Source organism: Pipistrellus hanaki (genome assembly GCF_964339955.1).
Source record: "Pipistrellus hanaki genome assembly, chromosome: 6".
NCBI classification, from domain to species: Eukaryota; Metazoa; Chordata; class Mammalia; order Chiroptera; family Vespertilionidae; genus Pipistrellus; species Pipistrellus hanaki.
In genome coordinates this window covers 54,973,247-54,998,994 of record NC_140508.1, presented here as the reverse complement: position 1 = coordinate 54,998,994, position 25,748 = coordinate 54,973,247, and the positions used below count along the sequence as shown (strand labels likewise).

The following is a 25,748-nucleotide window of genomic DNA, read 5'->3' as shown; positions in this document are numbered from 1 at the left end:
TTGTTTCAAGATGGAAGTGATTATTAAAATATGTTAATAATAGCAATGATAATAAAGCTCACTTTATATGGGACACTTCTTGCTGTGTGTCTTGCATTCAGCTAAGACTACTTCATTCTGGATTTTAAAAGTATAACTTTTGTCCTAGCTGGTTTGGCTTCGTGGATAGAGAGTCAGCCTGCAGACTGAAGTATCTCAGGTTCGATTCCAGTGCTTACTGCTTGTGCTGCAGGCTCAGTGCTGCGAATCAGGGCCAGAAAGAGGCCTGAAAAGAGAAGCAGGGTCTGATCTGTAGCCTGTGTGACAGTATTTGATCAGCACTTGCTTCTCTCTCTCTCTCCTAGTCTGGCCAGTAGCCACACCTCCATTTCTCTCCAGGCCTCCACCGGGGCTGCTGATCAGCCCCACCTTTTTGACCAGGCCCCATTGATAGGCCCAGAGATGCTGACTGGCATAGAAACTGACCAGTCAGAACCAAATCTGTGTCAACTATGAGGAGCCAATGGCTGCCTAGGAGGCAGAGCTTTTGACACTGACTGGCATAGAAACCGACCAATCAGAACCAAATTGGCCAACAGAGGAGGGCTGTTGGGGATGAGGTCAGGCTGGCAGGGGAGGGCAGTTGAGGGCAAGATCAGGGGAGAGCAGTTGGGGGAAGACCAGGCCAACAAGGGAGGGCAATTGGGGGCGAGATCAAGTCGGCAGGAGAGGGCAGTTGGGGGCAACCAGGTTGGCAGGGGAGGGCAGTTGGGGGTTATCAGGCAGGCAGGCAGAGGGTTTAGGGGTGATCGGGCAGGCAGGCAGGTGAATGATTAAGAGACAGCAGTCGCAGATTGCGAGGGGGATGTCCAACTGCCATTTTAGGCCTATGGGATTGGGCCTAAACCGGCAGTTGGACATCCTCCAAGGGGGTTCCCAATTGGAGAGGGTGCAGGCTGGGCTGAGGGAACTCCCCCTTCATGCACAAATTTCATGCACCAGTCCACTAGTTGTGCTATAATTTCCTAGAGTGTTCAGTACACTACTAACATGCTGTTCAGGTTTGTAGCCTAGTAACAATAGGCTATACCAGTGGTCAGCAAACGCATTAGTCAACAGAGCCAAATATCAACAGTACAACGATTGAAATTTCTTTTGAGAACCAAATTTTTTAAACTTAAACTTCTTCTAATGCCACTTCTTCAAGATAGACTCGCCCAGGCCATGGTATTTTGTGGAAGAGCCACACTCAAGGGGCCAAAGAGCCGCATGTGGCTTGCAAGCCGCAGTTTGCCGACCACGGGTCTATACAATATAGCCTTAGATATAGGTTATACCATCTAGGTGTAAGTGCACTCTATGATATTCACACAATGATGAAATTTCCTAACAACACATGTCTCAGAACATCCTGTCATCAAGCAACACATGACTCTTTATCAAGAAATATGTTTTGAAAACAAATGTTGCTCCGAAATAGAGGAAAACAAGATTCGGGCTTTGGCGAAGGCTCTGTCGATTAGCCATGAAGAGACACAGGCAAGTCACTGACTGACTCACAGTGAACACAAGCTGCCAAGATCTATGCCAATATTCTTGTGTTTCCTTCGGGTGGGGAAAGTGGCCATTTGACCATGAAATTAGCTTTTAATAATCTTAGGTGCAATCTAGAGAATTTAATAGAAGAAAGTGCCTTTAAAAAGGAGGCTTTCATCTAAAACTTTCTTCATTAATGAATTATGTTTATACAATTTTCAACAGTAATTTCTTCTTATATAAGTTGAAAATAATAGGCTGTAAGAATTTCATGTTAACATTTTGAAATCATTACAAATATTAGAGGATGTAGCATCTGCTTAGCTGATAAAAAGTCATCCTAATACAGAAGATTGCTTTCTTAATCTGCAATCAGTGGCTGCTTCTAATAATCGTTTCTTAGCATGAAATGTAAGCACACACCCACTGCATAGTTATTTAAAGAGGGGATTACTGACTACACAGCTTTGTCTTAAATTCCACCTGCCAAGCTCTGGATGTTCTGTTCTGGTTGGCTTGTGGCTTATCCTTGCATACTTTTCTTTCAACATATTTATGTCATTGATAATTCAAACTTTAGTCAACAAGCCAGGTACAACTTTTTCTTTTGACTGAAGGTGACTATATAGTTATATGCCTACTTTATACACACAGCATGCGCGCGCACACACACACACACACACACACACACACACAGGGATGTATTGTGTTTAATCTGAACAAGAATTCAAGAATAGATGGCAAAAATCTAACCCAAGATCTTGAAATATTATTTCATGTTTTCTTCTAAAAGCTTTATTATTTTATCTCTTGCATTAATGTCTGTGAGCCATTTTGAGTTAATTTTTGTGTATGACCTGAGGTGAACATCTAAGTTCATCTTTTTGCATATGGATATTCAATTATTTCAGTAGCATCTTTGAATAGACTTATCAGTGAATTCCATTTGTCAAAAATCCATTGACTGTAAGTCTAACTATTTATTTTCAGAAAATTGATAAAAGGAACCTCATCAAAATTCAAGACTTTTACACTTCAAAACACTTCATTAAGGTGACTGACAAGCAACAGACTAAGAAAAAGCATTTTCAAAACACATGCTTAATAAGTGATTTGTATCCAGAATTTACAAAAAAAAAAAATTTTACAACTCAATAAATGGTAACAATTCAATCAGACTTAAGCAAATGATTTGGAATAGACATTTTCTTCAAGGAATGTATATGTACAAAGGGCTAATAAGTACATGAAAAGGTATTCAACATTATTAGTCATTAGGGAAATGCAAATCAAAACCATAATGACAGCCAGAGAGGGATGGTGAGAGCCAGACACGCTCCTGGGCGTGTCTGGCTCTCACTGAGTCCCAATCGGCTAGACCCCAGCAGCAAGCTATCCTACATGTCAGAGCATTTGCCCCCTGGTGGTCAGTGCACATCATAGCAAGTGGCTGAGTGGCCTTAGCATATCATTAACATATTGTGCTTTGATTGGTTGAATGGACTACTGGACAATTAGCATATTAGGCTTTATTATATAGGATAATAGACCATAAAACCATTCCCTAGTGGTGAATCGAGCCCTTAGAGAGGCACAGGCACATTAACTCTTCTGAGTCAGTTGAGGACCATTTAAGTCTTTAGAATTTTTATGAGAAATACTAATTAAATGTCTGAGGAATCATTTTGTGGTATGAATACTAATTTTTAAGATAATTTCTAGCATAGCACCATCAGTATCCTGGTTTTCAGAGTGTTTTTCCCCAAAACTCTCAGAGTTTTAACAGCCCCCTTTGATATTTTCTTGTGTGTTTTGATTAAGCTGTTATGCTAGAGTAGAGTCAGGGATTTGGGGTTTGTACTCAAATGCCTTTAATCAAGTTAAATGACTATCACTATTTAATGTAATAATACCTTCCTAATTGAGTTTTAATAGGGATTAAGTGAAGTGATATATTTAAAGTTCTTATACTAGTGCCCAGCCCATAGTAACTTCTAGTGAGTGTTTGTTAAACACATAGAAAAGAAAACCTGAAAAAAAGAAACATTGACTTTAATGGGTCAAGGAAAAAAACTGAAATTGTATAATTTGCTTTCTCTCACCTCACTTTTATTTAATTAATTTCCTTCCTGTATATTTAAATGGCTGCTAATTTGAACAACCTCTTTCATTTTAAAGATTCACCAATTCTCAGTCCAGCTAATTCTGCAATCAATTTAAGTGGAGCTCAGGACCTGACCCGGAATAAGAATGTTGTGAAGCCACTGGCTTTATCTTTGCAGGTTGTAGGGAAGACTTATGCTGCAGGTGATGTTTTCCTCACTTATATTTCTTTGGTAAATATATAGTCTATAGAAGACGTGTGTGAAATTTAATTGACAACTTGGTAGAAGAAAACAGAAGCTGCTTTTTTGCCAATTGAAAACAGAAGTGGCGCTGTCTATAATAATGTATTATTATACAAATCTTGTGTTCTCTGTGTTCCAACCAGAAGAGTCAAAGAATGGCATTTGACACACAGGAGAGAGAGAGAAGCTTGATTTCATTCAACCTGTTTTGATGAGGAACTGGGGGTACAAAGAAAAATTAGGCTCAGTCCCTGAACTCTGATTATACTTATAATCTAGCAAGGGGGATAGACCCATAAGAAGTAATTGTCAGTGTACTGCAGTAAATATAACAATATGCTAGGGGAGCACAGAAAATGGGTTTTAACCCAGCATTTTTGGGACTAATCAAGAATGGGTTATTGGAGGAGCTTGGTCTTTGAACTATGAGGAAACAGTCACTATACAAATAAGTTCTGGAAAGACACTTAAAATTCAGAGCAAAGCTTGAAAAGGAAAGGAAAGAGGCAGCATAGGAAAGTGTGCAGGAACTTAAGCAGTTTGGAATTGTTAGAACCATAAAATGTAAAACTCAGGGAGTGGCAGGAGGTGAGTAAGTGGTAGACAGGGGAAAGGTCACAGGGGACCAGACTGAGAGGCATGGATTTTACTTGTGGAACAGAGGAGTGACATGGTCATATTTGAACGTGAGCTAGATCATTTTGGCAGCCAAGAAAACAAGTGGTAGGAAAAATTAGTTGGAGGTCGTTTCAGTAATCTAAGTGAGAAATGATGAGGTCCTTAACCAGGGTAATAATAGGTTGGAGAAGAGGAGACAGATTGGAGAACTACTTAGGAAGAAAAATCATTAGAACTTGACTGATTAAAGTGAGAATGAAGCAAAGGGGTCTTGGTTCACGTCCATTTTTCTGGGCTGATGCTGGTGCCATTGCTTGAGACAAGGAATACAGAAGAAAAAAAAAGGCAGGTTCCCCTGGAGGAGATTGTAATTTGATTTTGGATATGTTGAGTTTGAGACACCCATGAGGCATTCAAGTGAAGAGCTGTTCAATAGCCATTTAATTTGTCATGGGGGAAATCAGAACTGATTCTATAGTATAAAGTTGAGCCATCCACATGTAATTAAAATCACCAGAGTAAATAGTATCAGCCAAGGAGTAATGTAGGGTAAGGCAAGCTATGAACTAAGTATAGAACCCTAAAAGAATTTCAATGTATTAGAAAAGAAATGATTAGCAAGGTAGAAGAAGAATGAGGAGAAAACTTTCCAAGTTAGGCATCACAATTTATCCAGGTTAGATTATAGATTTGAATAAACTGGATCCAAATTTTTGCAGTATTAAAAACTTAATGAAATTATGAATCTTGGCAGTAATCTCATGGTTGCTAAAAATATCAGAAGAAAGGCTGATGAACAACTTTACAATTCAAGAATTAGCCTAACAACTCTTGAACCTCATGAAACATCAGAAGAGAAAACCAGCCATTCTATGCCCCTTGATGGAAATAGACTGGGACAACAGTACTTATGAGATACTCTCATAAAATAAATCAAACCCGAATCTGAGCAAGCCTTTATATCTAATGATTTGTTTATAAGAAATAGAGGAGATGTTAAGTGACACCATGGATATCCAATAAGCAAAATCCAAAAAATGAGAAATTCTGCAAGGTTTTTAGCAATTGTAAAAAAGAAAAAGAAGTGGAATTCGATATATTAAAAGAAGTTTAAGGGACAGAACAACTAAATTCAATGTGTGGATCTTTTTTGAATCCCAGTTTGAACAAACCAATTGTAGAAAAACATTTGTGAGATAATTGGGGAAATGTGTATACTGGTGGAATATTTGATACTAAGGAATTATTGATCATTGTTAATTTTAAATATAATAATATTACAGTTGTTTGTTAAGAGTTCTTTTCTTTTAGAAGCACATGTAGAAGTATTTATGGATGAAATGATATAAGGGAGTTTGCTTCAAAATAATCCAGAGCATGTATTTGTGTATGTGGAATGAGGCGACTAGATAGAAAGTGTTGATAAATGTTCAAGCTGGGTGTGGGTATGAAGCTTATTATACTACTAGAGGCCTGGTGCATGAAATTTGTGCATGGGAGGGGGGACCCTCAGACTGGCCTGTATCCTCTCCAATCTGGGACCCCATGGGGGATGTCTGACAACCAGGCCCACAGGGATCGGGCCTAACCCAGCAGTTGGACATCCCTCTCACAATCCAAAACTGCTGGCAGCTAACAGCTCACCTGCCTGCCTGCCTGATTGCCCCTAACCACTTCTGCCTGCCAGCATGATTGCCTTCTAATTGCTCCCTGCCAGCCTGGTCACCCCCAATTGCCCTCCCCTGATGACTTGGTCACTCCTAATTGCCCTCCCCTGCAGGCCCGGTTGCCCCCAATTACCCTCCCCTGCCAGCCTGGTCACCCCCAACTGCCCTCCCCTGCAGGCCATATTGTGGTGGCCATCTTGTGGTGACGTCGCGCGGGCATGACACCACCTAGGCTTTTATTATATAGGATTCTCTCTACTTTCATATATGTTTGAAATTTTTCATAATACAAAGTTTTAAAAAAAAGTTTTCTTCTATCTACCATCTCCAAAGATTTCACTGAAAATGATTCTAAAAGACCTCTTGGGGTCCTAGAAGATGATTTTTAGGTGATATTTCATTTTGCTGAAGTTATTACTCTGATGGTTGTATCTAACTGGGCTATCCTGTCAGTGAGATTCTTTTCAATCCTAGAGTGTGAGGTTTATCACATGGTTGCAGCATCACAGAGAGCAGTGTCCTTCCTGCCCAGCCTCTACTCTGAGTGTTTACTCCTGTGTCTTACAGATGCTGCCAATGGAAACACTAGCCAAGGAGGGAAGAGCAGTACACCCAGCTCTGCTCAAGCCCGCCCAGGGAGTTACCCTTTGTCACCAAGACCTAGCTATGCATCAGGAGACCAAGGTACAATCGAGTTTTGAAATAATGCAACCTAATTATGGAAGAATAATCAAGTGCTACAGAGTTTGGAATGATGAATTATCTGATAGTGTACTTTCGAATTTTTCTTAGCTTCTCATGCACTATTTTAAAATTTTATGATTGGTGTAACCAGAAATGATTAAATATCTTGGTGAATATACAGAATGAGCACTTACCTAGGAAATAATGCTGAAACCTATGTATAAGGAAGTGTCTTGGAAAACCACGGACTTTCCTCTCTAATGTGACACTGGGCAAGTCTGAGCCTTCCTTTCACCATCTACAAAACGAGTATAACAACATATGCGTCCTACAACCTCACGGGGATGTTGACAGAATGAAATGAAGTAATCTGGGTAAAACTCTACGTTGTACAACAGCATACAGATGATAAGTGGAATTGTTAGTGTGGCTTTTCCTAATTTTATCTTTGCCTCTAGAAGAGTGGCTTATGCTTTCTGAGTATAATCAGATTTAAGGTTTCTCTAGCTTTTTTCCTTCCTTCTGCTGCTAAGATAAGGCTCATCTTTCTTTTTTGCCTTCAGCTACCATGTTCACTTCTGGGCCACCAAAGAAACGCCACCGGGGATGGTACCCTGGGTCTCCTGTCCCCCAACCTGGTTCCGTTGTACCTGTTCCTACAGTTCGCCCTCTTTCAAGAACTGGTAAGACTTCAACAGATGGTCAGTTTTAAGTTTATTGAATTAGCAGTGTCTCCTACTCTTGTTCTTTCCCTGCACCCTTGAAGATAAATTTCCTTAGCCAGCCATTGTTTCCACTATTGTTGATAGTACCTCACATGTGGCCCCATCACATCCACCTTCACTAGAAGCACATGTGTTACCACAAAAGATCTTAAGTCACCATCTGGCTTTGTTTTAGTCATGGTTTTGACAAGCCATGCTTTTCTACATAGTACATGATGCTATCAACCCACCATCTTATAGCACAAGTGAACTTGCTTTTGCCAGCAGTAGTGTTAGATATGTCCTTCAATGATCTGGTTCCTTATGTGTCCCATACCTATTTCTGGCCTGGATGGTTCAGTCTTTGACTAGGATCCTGAAATACCAACTGGTTCTTCTTTAACCTAAGGTGTGGCCATATGGTGCTTATTGTTAGATGTTCAAATGCTCATCTACCTTGCCATACTAAACATAGACAAATGTAAATATACCAGTTCTAAGATGTAGATGTAGTTCTTTTAAAATTTAAATTTGTTGAAATAAATAACTTTAAAGAATACAGAGAGATGTAGCTATATACACAAAGAATCGTGCCACTGTGTTACTGCAGTTGCTAAAGGTAGTACTGATTAATGATGAGTTGATCTTCACACTTTTCTATACTTTTACAACTTTTTATAATGAGAAGATATGCCTTGATATTCTGATGGGGAGAGATAAAATACAAAACAGAATTCAAAAGACTTCCTAGAAGGAAAAACTACCAAAAATGCTAAATAATAGTTATCTCCAGATAATGTGATAATTGTTAAAATTTTTTTCCTTTTCTTTTTCTCACTTCTAATTTTATACAATAAGCATGAATTACTTTAATGAAGAAAGCATCAATAAACCATTAGACTTCTAAAACTTGTATTAATACCACATTTATTTTAATTGTATTGCCTTTAGCTTTTATGTCTAATCCTTCTTGTCAAACTACTTTTTTCCAGAGTCCCTTCTATCTGCCCCAGTTCCACAGACCCCATTAACTGGAATTTTACAGCCTCGACCCATTCCTGCAGGGGAAACTGTAATTGTACCTGAAAACCTGCTAAGTAACTCAGGCGTTAGACCAGTAATTCTGATAGGTAAGACAAAGGAATTTCAAATTGTCTGTGTCAGCTAGAATTTAGGAGTGCTTCTCCATTGCATTGTTTGTGCATTATGTGCTCATTAATGGATTTATCCGGTTATTGATTCTTTCAGCTTTTGTTGGTCAGCTCCATGCTATACTGAATGTGTGACTAGACATCGGGAATAAGGCAGTCTTTGGGCCCACAAGGAACACCGGATAGTGAGGGAGTCTGTCATGAAAATGACAATTACAACACTCTAGGATACTTGAGCTGGTAGAGGTTCACAAGCAAGAACTGCAAGAGCTCAGAGGAGAGGGAGCTTAACTCTGTCTGCAGAAGAGTCTGAGAAGACTTCTCAGAGGTCATGTTTCAGCTAGATCCTGAAGGGTGGGCAAGAGTGGACAAGACAGGGAAGGGGACTTTTCAGATAAAGGGAGACAGATCACAGAGGAAAGAAACAAGTTGACCTAGCTAATAGATCCCACTCAGGACAACCGAGAGCTCCCAGAGCTGTAGATGGGGAAGCATCTGTGAATCAGTATCTTAACTTAAGGAGTCTGACTCGTTCCAAGCTGTCTGTACGTGGAGGCATAGACATTTAGGGGTCCCTAGATTCTAAACCAACTTCGTGCCTTTCATACCCACTCAGAAGTCCTCTCATTTCGGGGCTAGCCTAGACCAGAAGGAGACTGCCTGCTTTACCTTTGGGACTTAACAGAAGGGTGTTTAATCCCCATTACGGATTTAGGATATGTCTACGTGAAGTGCTATCTGTTCCTTGCAAACTGGCTTGAACCTACTGGCATGAATGGTTTTATTTCAAGCCCTGCACTGTACCATGCTTCCCTATCCACTGATCCTAGACCTGTAGCCACTGGGGGAAATCCCAGTTATTTAAAATTCCATATGTCAGTAAATTCTTATTGAGTTTTTGAGTTGCATGCATAATGCTATTAAACCTTGAGGACAGTTTGTGTCTGCCTTTTAGAAAAAGTCACAGAGGGACTGTCCTTCTGACCACACCACCAAAACAGGATATACACTGAGTGGCCAGATTATTAGGATTTCTGAACCCATAATAATCTGGCCACTCAGTGTATATCCTATATATTGATAATAAAAAACTAATATCCAAATTGTCACCTCGACCAAGAGTTCGACCAGCAGGCAGGCCGGCAAACTGCCCATGTCCCCTACCCCTGGCCAGGCTGGCCAGACCCTACCTATGCAGGAATTCATGCACCAGACCTCCAACATATATGTATATATACTGAGTGGCCAGAATATTATGCATTCAGAGATAATAATAATCTGGCCACTCAGTGTATATTTCAACATTTTTGTCCTACCTACTTCTTTTTAAAAATATATATATTTTATTGATTTTTTACAAAGAGGAAGAGAAAGGGATAGAGAGTTAGAAACATCGACAAGGAAGAATCAACAATCAGCTGCCTCTTGCACACCTCCTACTGGGGATGTGTCCACAACTAAGGTACATGCCCTTGATCAGAATCAAACCTGGGACCTTTCAGTCTGCAGGCCGACGCTCTATCCACTGAGCCAAAACGATTTCAGCTGTCCTACCTACTTCTAAGATAATTTGAGACTGTTAATTGACATTAGAAAGAGAACATAAAAGTAGCTAGGATTGCCCTAACTGGTTTGTCTCAGTGGATAGAGCGTCAACCTGCAGACTGAAGGGTTCCAGGTTCAATTCCAGTCAAGGGCATGTACCTTTGTTGTGGGCACATCCCCAGTATGGAGTGTGTAGGAGGCAGCTGATCAATGTTTCTCTCTCATTGATGTTTCTAATTCTCTATCCCTCTCCCTTCCTCTCTATAAAAAAAAATCAATAAAATATATACATATTTTTAAAAGTAGCTGGGATAGCAAAAAGAGTGGAACCTCCAATAACCAGTGAAAGGTGGAATATTGCTGTTGATCAATGAACTAAAAAATTTTCAAGGGAAGCCTTCATAAGTGACACAGGTTATCAAAGTTTGTTTCTTTTCTGACTTTCCTGAAAAGAAACTTGATTAGGAATTTTATGGGGAAATATTTTATTCTTGCTATTTTACAAAAGATACAGAGATACTTTGTAAATTCTCATCAATCCTTTATGGCAGAAATATTAACATTTCCTTTCTGTGGGAAACAGGGATATTATAATTTTTTTAGTATTTTGCTTCCTATTCATCTGGTTTAACATAAGGATAGAATTAGGAGCATGCATCTGAATGAATTCCCTAGGATTGATATACTTGAGTGATTTGTATGGTAGCCATTTCAGAGAGTAGAGGACTTTGTTAAGCATTATTTATCCTAGTTGAGCAAGTGTATCTGATTGAATCTCAGAATGACTGAACTTTATTAACCTGCTTCTGTTGGAGCAGGCTATGGCACTTTACCCTATTTCTATGGAAATGTTGGTGACATTGTTGTGAGCCCTCTGCTGGTGAATTGCTACAAGATTCCACAGTTGGAAAACAAAGATATGGAACAATTAGGGTTGACTGGCAGCCAGCTGCTGAGTGTGGAAAACATGATTCTTCTGACAATACAGTATCTTGTGCGGCTGGGTAAGTTATTTTCAAGAATCACTTGATGTTGACAATTTTTATTTCTTTTTGTGACATACTTTTTTCCTTTTATTCTCCCCTCTTTCACATACTGCCTATCTCTTACTTTCCCTCTTTCACTTCTAACAATATTTTTCTTCAGTTCTCTGTGACTTTCCCTTTCCTCTCCTCCATTTCTTTTCTATTCATTTTACCCCCTTTCCATCCCTTGCCTATTTCCTTTCTCTTTCTTCCCCATTTCTCTCAGATGTAGCATCCCTTGGTTGAGTCCTAGGAGAGGTAAATTGCTCCACCTAGTGTCCAGTCTCATAAAGGATCTGAAGTCTCCAAAGTATTTAATAACAGAACCTCAAAGGGCTGAGGCGTGAGCACCCCTCCTTGGCCAAATGATCTTTCTGAAAATGCAGCTACCATCTGGAATGCAAATGTAGCCATTGAAAATTATTTTTCAGTTTTCCATTTAGTCTTTTTTATCTTGTTTATCCACTATCCCTACACCCATTTTTTCCTTTCCTAGCTATACCTCTTTGATGTAGTCTCATAGTGCTTTTTTCCTTCTTTGAGGTAGTAACTAGACCCCCTTAGAAGGCTCTCTAGGCTGTAGGGTAAGGGGGATACATAGGTCATGAACTCTTCACTTCCTCTATTTGATAATTCCTCTGAGCCCCGCAGTGGGTGTATGCAGGTGCTTTGACAATACTACAGTGATTCAGCATCATTTACATTGCAATGTCCTTTATTTTGCAAACTGCAGTAGGCCATCTAACATGCAGCCTAATTATATACTCACACTAGGACTTCAAGCCACTGATTTACTTACGAAGATGTTCAAGGTGTAAAATTACATCTAAAAATTTTTATCTGCCCTTTTGTGAATTATTTTCATATTTAAAAATATTTTTGTGTTGAATAATACACACTGGGCTCAACAGTGTAAAAAGCAAAAGAAAGCTTCAGCAGGCCAGATTTGGTTTTTGGGGTATCAGCTAGCATTCCTGCCTGCACCCCTTGCTGCCCTGGGAGCTCAAAGACCTGCTTTGACCTGGGAATGGCTTTGGCACGGGCTTTTGAAACTTGTGAGGCTTCAGATATCTCTGAGCCACTTCCATGATAAATTGTGCTTACTAGTGGGTAATAAAATAATAAAAACCACCTATGTCTGCAGCCCATTTGATGTCATAATTTTAATTTGTATGTACAGACTTTTGACTGTATTCCAAGATTAAAATGAGCTTTAGATATATCCAGAATCAGTAAAACAAGGACAAATAGAGTAATGCTTATTTAACAAACCAAGGCAATCAGGATAGCATTTTTTTTCAGTCTTAATAATAGTTTAAAAATCTTAGTTAACCAAATGAACTAAATGATCAAAAAAAAAAAAAAATGTCTTCCCTTAAATAACTAAAAGCTCTTACCTTAAAAAAAAGGAAAATTTTCATTCAATCAGATAAAACTTTTCTTCACCCTGCAGGATGAGTTCTCTCTAGCTTTTACTTATAGCCAATTAACTACGTCTTCTAATGTGCAAGATGAATAGCAATTCCTTTTTTTTTTTTTTTTAATTGTGTACGTTGGAACATTGCTTCTTCTCAACAACTAACTCTTCTGGAGTCACTGAAAAATATTTTTGCCTTTCGAAGTTTTGAAAAAGGGAGCAATAATATTTTCATATATGCTGTAGATTATAGATAGACATTTTGAAAAGGAAATCCAAATTTCTAAAAGCAAATCTAAAGTTTTGATGGTTCAGTTACTTGGAGGTAACAGGAAGAAAAGCAAGATTCTTCAGAAAGAGCAGGCCTTTCCGCTACAGTCACTTTAAAAAAAAAAATCTCTGTTATTTCACAATCTGAAAATCATTTGAGGTAGATAGTGAAATCAGCAAATCCAGAGATCCTGGGATGGCCGAGTCTGCTGGAACCTGGTCTCTTCCTATTAAAGTGGTTCTATCTGAAAAGCCATCAGAGCTGACGCCGGAGCTAAGCTGAGTTACTGGAGATCAGCACTTAAAGGAACAAATTCTATTATCAAATTTGTGAAAGGTAGAGGGAAGGCTCCTGCAATTTAGCTGCAAAGGCTGAGGATGAAATAATGGGAGGTGATTGGAAGCAAGGCATTTTACTTTTAGAAGTCTCTTACCTCATTGAAACTTTGATACATTTTTCCATTTCCCAATTCCTAATAGTAATTAAGCCAAAACTCTATAAAAGTGAGTTTTAAGGCCATGGAGAATGCTATGAACATGTTCAGTGATTTTATTTTCCCAGAATGCCTCAATATTTGGATTTAATTCTGCTGCCTAATTGAATTTGTTAATCACAGTTTGGAGTGAGTCTTATGGACACACCTATTAACCAGGCCTCTGAGCCTTCAGGGTGTCTATGAGAGGCAATGGGGAAATTGGAGACAGTTTAAGAAGTCATTTCTCTGGCATACTATAATCAACTTTTCGTTTCACTCTTTTTTCATTATATTCACAGGTATTACATAAAAACACTTTCATGTATTGCTTCTATACCTAATTTTGAGGATACTGTTCACAGGAAAATGAAGTTTAATTCTTTTCACTCCCAATTTAGATTTAGACAGACTCTGACTTCCCCCAGCTAGAGAAGGCTCTCATCACCTAGTTACTCCCCGGGACTTCACTGCTTTCACAGTCAATGCAAACCTCTCCCCTTTGAGCTCTCTACCAACTGTGTACCTAGTGACCACTAACCATGATGCTAATTTGATAAAGTAAACAAAGATCAGGTGACAAGAAGGCATCACGTCCCGCTAGAAACTGATTGGGGAGGACAAGGGAAACATAAGCACAATGCCAGCGTTGCCGTTTCCTGGCCCTTTCCATGCAGAGAAGAGAAAAATCTGTCAGGATTTCTCCCCCCTACTTTCCTCTGGCCTCCAGCCAATCCTGGAAAAACTGTTCTCTCCGATTAAAATTGTTTATTTTTAAAACATGTAATATTTTATTTAATTTTCCTACCCTAAAAGTATTACTAAACCTTCATTTTCTTACTTCCCCAGAGAAGATGGAAAGGTACAGGTAGGCCACTTCAACCCCTGACTCACTCACAATGCCTCCTTCCCCTACAAAAATCCAGTCCCTTATTTCTACTTTTTTTTTTTTTTTTTTTCCGCAAGGACTATTAGCCCTGAGTTCTGAAACCATTGTCTGATCTCACAGATTCTGAAGAGTCTATATCTGTTCAGTCTATATAGTAAACAGATATAGAGTGAGTTTCAAACCTCTGAGTTTCAAACCTCTGCACAGAAAAGAACAAACAAACAACAACAACAAAGACTGAATAGCAGAAGTGAGCATAGTCTCATTGGTTTTAATTTAAACTAAATGTAGAAATTCATTTGTGTCATCTGGATGCCAAACATTGACTTGTTTATTTTGTCCTGAAGTCTGTTTGAGTTTCTAAAGAGAATAAGAGAAGCAGAAACCTCCTAATTCCAGAGGCCACAGGTCACCCGTAGAAGCGCAGCCACAGCCACGGTGGTGGGAAAGGCTGCATGCCATAGTTAGCAACCAAGAACACCGGGGGATAACTAGATGATGAGAGCATTCTCTATCTGAGGAACGTGTGGGACTGCCTACATGTAAATTGGGAGTGAAAAGAATTAAACTTCATTTTCCTATGGACAGTATTCTCAAAATTAGGGATAGAGGCAATACATGAAAGTGTTTTTACATAATACCTATGAATACAATGAGAAAGGAGTGAAGCCTAAGGTTGGTTATAGTATATCAACAGGTTAGCTTCTTACTTCATTATTCATTAACCATTTACATAATGCCAACTTTCATAGGTTAGACAATATGCCACTTTCAGTGACCATCTCCAAAAGCGTACAATAGAATTAATACTACGTCTGAGTACAACCTCTTTTAAAGATATCAAGATTAGAATAAAGGAGAACAAAACCCTGCGTTTAAAAAAATACATATTGAGTAGCCCATCCAATGGGGTTGAGCATCTATCCATGAACCAGAAAGTCATGGGTCGATTCCTTGTCAGGGCACCTGCCTGGGTTGAGGGCTCGATCCCCAGAGGATCGAGGGAGCATGCAAGAGGCAGCCTATTGATGATTCTCTCTTATCATTGATGTTTCTCTCTCTCTCTCTCTCTCTCTCTCTCTCTCTCTCTCTCTCTCTCTCTCTCTCTCTCTCTCTCTCTCCCTCATCGTTCCTCTCTCTGAAATCAATAAAACATATAAAAGCATTGATGCAGGCAGAGAAGAGAGATGGTAACTTCACAACGGAAAACGGTTAACAGGGCCTCTATACTTGTGGCCACTACAGGAAAAAGCTTATTGGACAGTTGGAGTATGTATGGTGGGCTTAAAAGGATTGCATGTTCATGTCTGTCTTTAATAGCTGTGATATATTTTTTTTTAAATCTAATTCTCTTCAATTTAGGTCCTGATCAGATACCTCTCAGGGAAGAATTTGAGCAAATTATGCTGAAAGCTATGCAGGAATTTACTCTGAGAGAGCGAGCCCTGCAGATGGGCACTCAGTGTGCACCTGTGTCGCCAGGCCAGCTCCCCTGGCTGGCGAGGTTAATTGCCAGCGTGTCTCAAGACTTGGTTCATGTGATTGTGACCCAGAACTCGTTGGCGGAGGGCATTTCAGAGACACTGAGGACTCTCAGTGAAATGAGACACTACCAAAGGCTACCAGATTATGTGGTGGCAATTTGTGCATCGAAAATCAGGGGAAATGAATTTTGCGTGGTAGTATTAGGTGAGTAATGTTTCTTGTTGTGTTGTGTGTGTGTGTTTTTAACCCACTCATTCGATCCTTTAATTATTTGAAAAAAATAGCTATTGACTGTTTCAGGTATTCATGCAATTAATCTCTGATTAAGTGCTCCCACTGGGGCTCTTCCTCCTAATTTTAACTTCTCCTTAACTCCTCAGATCAGATTTTTGTAGGCCTCCCGTTGGCTGGTGTCCCTGTCAGCTGGTTGTGGGAGCATTATTTCAAAGCATACCCTCGTAACAGATACCCTTGTCTCATGTAACTTCTCTTCTCAAAAAGTTTTGGAAATGTTATCACTCTGGCATGTGATAATGCCATGCCACAGGTGGCTAAGCCAGTGAATCAGATTTGCCAGGAACGTAGCTCATGTATTCACCTCCTCACCGAAGAGGATATTTAATATTGTACTGTTGACTCTCGGTAAATGGTTCAGAAAGTTGGTACATTACAAAAATGTATTTTTGCTTCTTATGCTGCTTTTCTATCAGGTACCATCCTGAGTGGCCGTTTGGACTAAATTTGCTTTTCTCCTCTAGGGAGTGGCTCTCAGCTCTTTCCGCCAAAGAGACCAAGACCCCTCACTTTGGCAAAACCTGCCTTCCCATATCTCCATGATACATGTCTCTTTCAGAAAGTGTAATACATTAGGACTTTTTGTTTTTTATTTTTAAAATCAACTTAACAGCATAAGTTTATATTTTTAAAAATACATCTTTTATTGATTTTTTTTTTACAGAGAGGAAGGGAGAGGGATAAAGAGTTAGAAACATCAATGAGAGAGAAACATTGGCCAGCTGCCTCCTGCATACCTCCTACCGGGGATGTGCCCACAACCAAGTTACATGCCCTTGACCAGAATCGAAACTGGGACCCTTCAGTCTGTAGGCTAATGCTCAGTATCCACTGAGCCAAACCCGTTAGGGCATAAGTTTATATTTTAAGACAGATGTTCATCATAAAGAAAAGCATGTAAACACAATTTTTAAAGGTTTTTCCTCCCTAGCCTTTAAACACAGGTCTGGTATGTTTTCACACTTAGAAACATAAGATATGTCATTTTTTCTCCCTTTACCACCTAACATCGTATTATAAACAAGTTTAGAATTGTCATTTCAAATGCTGTGTAATTTTCCATCTTTTGATGTGCCAAAATTTCTTTAACTAGGTCCCTATCATTACATGCTTTAGTTGTTGCCAATTTTCGCTATTATAAATCATGTCCAGGGAACATTTGTTCACTGGCACATCATCTTCTCTCTCTGTGTTCTGCAGGTCAGCATCAGTCCAGAGCTCTGGCAGAGAGCATGCTCACCACAAGTGAGTTTCTAAAAGAAATAAGTTATGAGCTCATCACAGGAAAGGTCAGTTTCCTGGCATCGCATTTCAAATCCACATCATTAGGTGAGTGGTTGTAGGATTCAGCAATATCACCAACCCTGGCTGTGTGGTTTTTCTGAATTTAAATCTTAGCCTGTCGAGGAGATAAGTGTGGGGCTTAAGCTTGCCGGCTGAGCTCCCTTCACCCTCCCTTCTTTTGGTATGGTTTTTCCTCAGTATTTTGTGCCTGAGGGGGGATCGGGGGTACCAGAATGGGAGGCTTCAGCTCAGCCACCACTTTGCTGTCTGACCTTGAGTAACAGTTTCTCTCTCCAAATCTCAAATTTTAATTTTTTTTAATTTTTAAAAAAATATATTTTATTGATTTTTTTACAGAGAGGAAGAGAGAGGGATAGAGAGATAGAAACATCGATGAGAGAGAATCATCGACCAGCTGCCTCTTGCACACCCCCTACTGGGGATGTGCCCGAAACCAAGGTACATGCCCTTGACCGGAATCGAACCCGGGACCTTTCAGTCCCCAGGCCGACGCTCTATCCACTGAGCCAAACCGGTTTCGGCCAGATCTCAGAGTTTTAATGTCAGGTGGAGATATCATGATCCCATCCTGCCTGCTTTTAGTATTATGGAGGTCCAGAGAGATAGAGCATGTGAAAGTGTATAAACCATAAGCATGATATAAAGGAGGGTGGCGCTGGCTAAGGAGACCACGTGTAGTCTGCTGCAGGGATGGCCACGTGTAGCCTCAGATGTGAAAAGCTGGCTGACTGACAACCTCGATGAGAACCCAGCTTAACTGCCCTTCTTGGAGCCTGGTGAAAACACACCATTCCCTGTAATCTTATCTCCGCTTTATTTTGTTGTAACAGGCGATGACCTGGACAAGCTGCTAGAGAAAATGCAACAAAGAAGAGGAGACAGTGTTGTTACCCCTTTCAATGGTGACCTTCATGAATATGTGTCACCTCAGGAGGCTGCTGCTATGATTCCCACACAAAACCTGGGTAATGTCACCTCAGACCAAAGGCAGGAATCAGCCCTCAGGCCAGACATTCTAGAGGCTAAGTCCTTCTGAGGGTTTTGAGGTCTTGTCTTCAAATCACAGACTGTAACAGGTTTTTCATCATTAACTACATGATAAATCTGGCTCGGGTTAAAAATGCCTTTTCGAGATCAAACACCTTGTTCTTAGCAAATATGTCCTAGAATTTAAATCAAAGCCAAACGCTTTATTTTAAGCATTATCTCCTTTTTCCTGGAAAGATGCCTGGGTCCTTGGTGTACTTTGCTTAGCTCCACCAGCTGTGCCCAGAGAGTTGTCGGTGTGCAGAGGCCTTCAAAGAACTGCATGAAAGAGTCTGGACCACAGTCCGTGCAGGGCTGGCTCTCCACCACCTTCATTTACTCTCTGACATGTAAGACACATAATCAGGGATCACGAGGCCTTCCCGACAGACGCAGCAGCAATAATAGCAAAACATCATCTGCCTTATCACAGGCTCCCTGGAGGCAACGGGGAATGGTGGGACCGGGGGTGAGGAGTCTGGCCATTAGATTGGATTCCTTTCGGTTCAGATTCTTTCCCCCAATTCCCCGTGTGGTAGGGACATCATAGGAAAGGATGGGGGCGGGGAGAATGGGAGAAAACATAGATATAAAACAGATCCATATAAGCTGCTGCTGACAGCCTTTTGGCCTCCACTTGATAGGAATGCATCGTGCAGATATTAGGATCGCCGCAGCAATGAGAGTAGCATGGCTTAGCATAAAAACAATGCAAATGCAGGCAATACAATTTTATTTTATTTTTTACTTCTGGACATTATTTGATAATCAAGTGATCATTGAGATGATCTAAAATGTACTTATACTGTTTTTGAATTACTAACAAAGTTAGAATTTATAAATTCTCAGAAGACTTACAAATTCTGACATACGTATCCTTGATTCCCTGTTTAAGAAACATTGCTTAAAGATATTGGTAGGTTTCTTCAAACTTCAAACGTTGCTAAGTTAACCTCTACAAAGTTATCCCATTACCTAGGGAAGTCCCCACCCATTTAATCTGTGAAATGAAGTGGGGGGGGGGGCCGCGGGGGACGGGAATGACCTAGTGATCAGAAGACAGATTTATTTTGATTGGTAATCTTTGTGGGTCAGGAACTTTTGGGGCTACTATTAAAAGTGGCAGTCAGGGGCTTTTCTAGTGGGTTCTTTCAGCCAGTAGGAGACCCGCCTACCTGTGTAAACCTCCACTCACTGTCGGGATTCTGTAGTGGCTGAGGCGTCAGGAAGGACTACCATCTTTGAGTTGGTGGTATTGCAGTTTGATTTTAGAGAGTATTGGTTAGCTCCAGTTAATTGGGCCCTTGTGTGTGCCAGTGAGACTTCCACATGTGTTTCTGATAAAAAGCAGCCTTTTCAAGAAATATTGGATGTAGCCTGCCCAGGCATTTAGCTGACTAAGCCTGTCTCATTGTGTCCATGCATGCATGCACGTATAAGAGAGATTGATTGCTTGGTTATAACTTGTAATAAAAAGCTACTGACATACTTAGAGTATCTGGGCAATGTTTTTCTAATGTGTCACCTAGTGAGTGGCCAGCTGGCTGTGTCCTGAGCCTCTTCAGATAGTACAAGTGTCAGCACTGGAGTTGACCACGGTCGCCTAGATCTGCCAGGTCACAAGCACTGGCAAAGTCAAGTGTGAACAAGGTGAAGGTAGTGTCTTCGTGACCTGTGTTAGGCGATCACGGGGAGGAGCATTTTAAATCATGTTGCAGTGGGCTTGCTGGAGAGGAAATTTTACTGCAGTGCCACCCAGGAAAGCTCAGAGGAACGCGGCATTCTTGTGGTTAGGACATGGCCTCCTTCCCTGAACGAGGGCACCTGACCTGAGCTGATATTCCTAAAGAAAACTGGAAACTCTTTCCTCCCCTTTCCAGAGATAAGCCCTGGCTCCCGCTGGGAGAGTGTGGTCTGTACCCCGCTTCCTCCCCAGGGTGGGGGGAGAGTGTTGAGTTAGTGATTTATGAGACAATTTATTCACAATTGATTTTAAAATATTACATTTGTAAAATTACCACATCCACTCTTGAACACATCCTTTCAACCAAGTTTCCAGGGAAAATAGACAAATCTATTAAATGCAATAGAGAGTAAAAGCAGAAAGCGAGAGCTCTTGGTGATAGAGCATTACTGTGTGTGTGTGTGTGTGTGTGTGTGTGTGTGTGTGTTGTATGGTTATATGTCCCCATTGATTCACAGTGGCCATTACAGAAGTGAATTAATCTTCTTCCTATAACTTTTTATTTTATTTTAGATATAGATAATGAAACCTTCCAAATTTATCAACCACAGCTTACAGTTGCCAGAAAACTCTTATCCCAGGTGTGTGCTATAGCTGACAGCGGCAGCCAGAGCCTGGACCTCGGCCACTTCAGCAAAGTGGACTTCATCATCATTGTCCCGAGATCAGAGGTTCTGGTGCAGCAAACTCTCCAACGGATTCGACAATCAGGTAAGAATGAACTTTCAAAGAGGACCCTAACTAGATTCAGCCTTACATTTCCGCTACCTCTTTACTTAATCCAAATGTTTATAGGACAATTCCATCCTTTTTTTTTTTTTTTTTACAGTAAATGTTATTCAAATTTATTTGTAAGTTTTCCCTCAAAGTAGTCTGGCCTTTTCCCTCCTTGGTCAAAGGTAAATGGAAGTACATGTTGCCTGATACTCAGAAGTCCATGGTGGCATCAATGGACAAGATACTGGTCACTCATTTGCGGACAGCCTTGCTCGGATGATGGGGTCTATGCCTCCTGAACTCCTTCTATGGCTTGGATAGGTCATGTACCCCTCAGTGGATTCTTGCCAACTTAGCCCACTACCAGTGCATTTTCTTTTCTTTTTTAAAAAAATATATTTTATTGATTTTGTACAGAGAGGAAGGGAGAGAGATAGTTAGAAACATCGATGAGAGAGAGTCATCGATCAGCTGCCTCTTGCACACCCCCTACTGGGGATATGCCCTCAACCAAGGTACATGCCCTTGACCTGAATCGAACCCGGGACCTTTCAGTCCCCAAACCGACGCTCTATCCATTGAGCCAAACCGGTCCCGGCTACCAGTGCATTTTCAACCCGGAGAGCAAAACACCACCCCCCATGTCAATCATGAGAAGCCTCAATGGAAAACATAGTTGAAATTTCTCCTAATGACTTTAAGAGAATAAATATAGAAGAAAATTATTTTCCCAGTTAATATGAAAAGGTAGAGAGCAAAAACCTAGAAATCTGTGGTACTATCCCTTTTAACCATAAAATTTGCTTGGAATGATAAAAAGCAGTAAAGAATTTAGAAAATTCTTGCCTTTGTAAACTCAGTTTGAAATGGAAATTATTAATGTCAAGTTGCTTCTGAGTACCTTAGCTGAAGGCAACACACACACACACACCATTTTAGCTGGAGGATACATCTTTGCCACAGTAAAAATATATTTTTTTCAATATATTGAAAATGGTAGGAGGCAGAAGAATTTAGAGGAGCTTAAAGTGTAGGCTTTATGTTTTGCGCCTATCACACAGTTGCTCCTTAGATGTTAGTGTAGCTACAGATCACCTGGGCATCTTGTTAAAATGCAGATTCTCCCTCAGTGGGTCTGGGTGGACTGTAGATTCTGCTTTTTAACAAGCTCCCAGGAAATGCCAGTGCTGCTGGTCTGAGGACCACACTTTGAGCAGCACAGCTTTGTAGGAAATCTTTTGTTAGTTCCAATGGCCAAATGAGCTGACAGTAGATTTTCCCCTCTATAACTGCCACATGTAAAGTCCATGCCTTCTGGAGGCCTAACTGTGCCTCTAAAATTCTGAATGTCAAGTTACAAAATGACCTGTTGCCCTGTTACAAAACCTGTTGGATTGACTTATAGGTGATTAGCCAGAGAAGATCAAACACCTTCTCTTATAGCTCTCCCAGAAACCAGAGTGAGTTCTAGGCTCCTTCAGCTCCTGGCTGTTACTGCATTTTCTTTCTGCCCCCCTCCATTGAGGAAAATGCATGGACTTTAGTCACACTACGTAAGCATTGACCAGATGCTTTACTTCTTATGGATTTTCCACTCCATATCATGGAGAGAGTGCCTTCTCTTGTTGGTATTTTACTTGCACCAATTGGCATCTGTGGCCTTCCTGAGTCTGTGATCTGATATCCCAAATCATGCTTGAGCAAACTCATCGCACCTGTTTCAAGGGGTGAGCTCATCCCTGGTCAGCAGTTGTGCTCGCTGTGAGCCTTTTCCTGAAGTGACCTCTTGCTGACCTGTGCTTTCACCTCGCTTGATAAATGCAAGACTCTAAATAAAACTGTGCAGTTTTGACAGATGAAGAAATTATAGAGGTCCTTCCTTTTCCCTTTTCAATGCCTTCAGATTTTTCTAAAGTGGTTATTTTAGGATAATCCTTTCTCTGAAAGGCACCAGAATTTGGCTAGTTACCTAAGCTTGGAATTCAGAAAAATCAATGTTATGCATAGATTTGAAAAATTCAAGGCAAAACATTTTTTTTTAAGTATTCAAGTTTGATGTTAGCATACATACTGAAATTTTTGCTGCCAAAACAATTACTTCTATATGTTTTTAAGTAAGTGCATTCATTTTTGTTATGGAGAAACATAGGTACCATTAGTAGTTATAGTATTCTTTATTTTGAAAAATAAAAGCAAGTAGGAACATTCACATGTTTATAACCCCACCTTTCAAGAATCACCACTTGTTAAAATGTAGGTGTTCACAAATGGCTCAGTCACTGGTGTTCTGGACTTTCTTCTCTGCCTGTGTCTGTTTTTTAGCCGACATTATAGTACACACATTTCCCCATGTCATTAAAAGCTTTTGTAAGCATCATTATTTTTAAAAAATATATTTTTATTGATTTTTAAAGAGGAAGGGAGAGGAAGAGAGAGATAGAAACATCAATGATGAGAGAGAGTCATTGATTGGCTGCCTCCTACATGCCTCACACTGAGGATTGAGCCCACAACCTGGGCATGTGCCCTGACCGGGATTTGAACTGTGACCTCCTGGTTCATAGGTCGATGCCACATTGGCTGGGCTTTCAGTATCATTCTTGATGAATGTATAATATTCCACATCGTACGTAACACACCAAAATTTACTTGCTTTGATATTTTTATACCTTCATATTTTTGGAATACACAACAATTGATAAGAGGAACAGGAAGGACCATACGGATGTTAAGATGTAAAGAGAAATTATCTAGAGCAAAGTAAATAGTCAGCAAGAGATTATTCACTCAAACAACTCTTTAAAAAAATCACGAATACAAAAATAGAAAGGATTCTCAAGAAATCACCTGACTCAGTTTCCTCAAGTTGCCTTAGTTCACGGAGGGCAGTGGCAGCAGTGAGTGCTCAACTAACGTTTGAATGGAGGCGAGAGTGAGGAAGAGGAGGGATGGGCAGGGGGAGAAACAAAGTTCAAGTGCTCCGCTCTCTGTCCCACTTGCCTTTCCCTGAAGGAAGCGTTTCAGCAGCCAGCCTGCCAGGAAAAGCACAAGGCAGGGAGAGGCAGCCAGGGCTCAGAAAGGCCACGTCCTTGGCAGCCCTGGTGTGGCTGAAAGAAAAAGGTGAAAATAGAAGCCATCACGTAGCTGCAGACCCAGCACTAAGGCGAAGCACTTGATACCTCAACCACATTCTAATTCAGGAAGGGAGGAAAAGAAAATGTTATGGAAATAATTTAAGGAATTAAAAAAGAAATGAAATGTGTTAAACATATTTATAAGTTTGCCCAAAATGGACTGGAGCGATCCAGTGCAGAAGTAGCAGTTTCGTTTTTTTTAAAATCTGATGTCGTGACATTATTCTTCTAATTCAGGAGACCCTGTGTTTTATAAAGTAAGTATCCATGCATTAAAAACGCAAGGCACTTCCAGTTCAAGGTGGGAGGGATGAAAACAGGGAGTCTCAGTGACTCTTCACACTTTCTTCCATCCTGCTTTTAAAACGGTGTAGCGGGGAGCCCCAGCGAATGGGAGTCACAGGTAGCATGCAGTCACAGAAGCTTTATCGGTTCAGGGGAAAGATGCCAACTTGACACCTCAACACATGCCTGACTGTAAAAGACCCAGAGAGGCATTTTCACCTGCTGATAGGTAGATACATTATCCTATCCAAATGGATGTAAGGAAGTTTCAAATGGATGTAAGGAAATTATTTTGCTAAGTTTAATGGATGTAGTAGAGGTTAGAAAGGGAAATGAAAAGATAGATGTGAAGGCATTTTCACATTCCAAAGTATATTTTCCTGGTCTCATTAACCTTATACCTCCTTGTCAGTCGCCTAAAGTTTAAGCAAAAGAAAGGCAGTATTTATTGGGCAGGGACAGAGGCGGGAGGGAGAAAATAATAGGAAATCACTCTGTTCTCAAGTGGAATCAGGAAATACCAGAGATTCCTTTGTACAAATATTACTCAACAGGTACCTGAACTTAGCGTTCTTAAAGTCAATTTCCAAATAAGTAGTTAGCCCCGTGCCCATGCCAGGTGTACAGAAGATAGCACCTGGCTCACAGTCTTCTCTGTCTCCCAACCTGCCTTCATCCGAGGTATTTCTTTTCTCTTTTTTTTTAGTTCAGATAATAGATTTATTTTGCTTTTGTTGAGTGTAGACAAAATGCAAGGTTAAGTGAGCTCTGCGGGTTATCCTCATATGTTTTTAACTTCTCAATTGGAAAAAAGAGTTTATATCCTATATTTTGCCAAGAAACCATGTAAATACTCTAATATTCATGGTCAACTCCAGGCAAAATATTTCAAGATGACAAAATTTATCTTGGATGCTTTCTCAGCTCTCATTTCTGTATCGGTGCCCTTCATTCTCTCTTTCCCTTCTTCTTTCCTACCTTGAACTTTCCTTCTCCCCACATTTTCAGAATCCGATTCTGCTCTCTAGCTACCCCCAACCACTCTACAAAGCACCCAGCATGCTTTTCCTCCCAAGATCCAGAGGTACTTTCTATCCAAGTGGACAACTAGTCAATATCCTGGTCTTCGTATCATACATTGCTCATCCTCAAGCACCTTTACTTACACTCCTCCTTGGTTACCTGCTCTCTAGTCATATCCAGCCCCTACTGGATCCTGGAATCCTTAATTCTAATATCCCTAATGTCAGACCACAGACTCCTTTTCTACAAACACCGTCGGGGGGGGGGGGGGGGGGGGGAAAGCGAGGAGAATCAACCTTTCTACTTGATGCCATCCTAAGTTCTTTTTTGGTTCTTTGGTTGGCTCTCTCCCCCATTCTCCACAGTGGCTATTGCAGACTCCGTCACTCAAACATCCAACTTAAACTTTCTCTCTTAGCAAATGATCAA

General features: G+C 40.4%; 1 protein-coding gene across 6 annotated transcripts in view; it reads left to right on the top strand.

Moving 5' to 3' along the window:
* Positions 1-25,748, top strand: part of GREB1L (GREB1 like retinoic acid receptor coactivator) — a 250,799-nt gene that overhangs the window by 127,471 nt on the left and 97,580 nt on the right. For all 6 annotated transcript variants that reach the window (XR_014795353.1, XR_014795354.1, XM_084888067.1 and 3 more), the window contains 9 exons: positions 3,694-3,822; positions 6,716-6,832; positions 7,396-7,515; positions 8,529-8,666; positions 11,051-11,236; positions 15,669-15,995; positions 17,286-17,414; positions 18,221-18,355; positions 20,674-20,871. Coding sequence is in view for 4 of the 6 variants with exons in the window: in XM_084888067.1 (XP_084744193.1) it covers positions 3,694-3,822; positions 6,716-6,832; positions 7,396-7,515; positions 8,529-8,666; positions 11,051-11,236; positions 15,669-15,995; positions 17,286-17,414; positions 18,221-18,355; positions 20,674-20,871 (1,479 nt within the window). In the remaining 2 variants the exon portion in view is untranslated. The remainder of the gene's footprint in view (positions 1-3,693; positions 3,823-6,715; positions 6,833-7,395; positions 7,516-8,528; positions 8,667-11,050; positions 11,237-15,668; positions 15,996-17,285; positions 17,415-18,220; positions 18,356-20,673; positions 20,872-25,748) is intronic.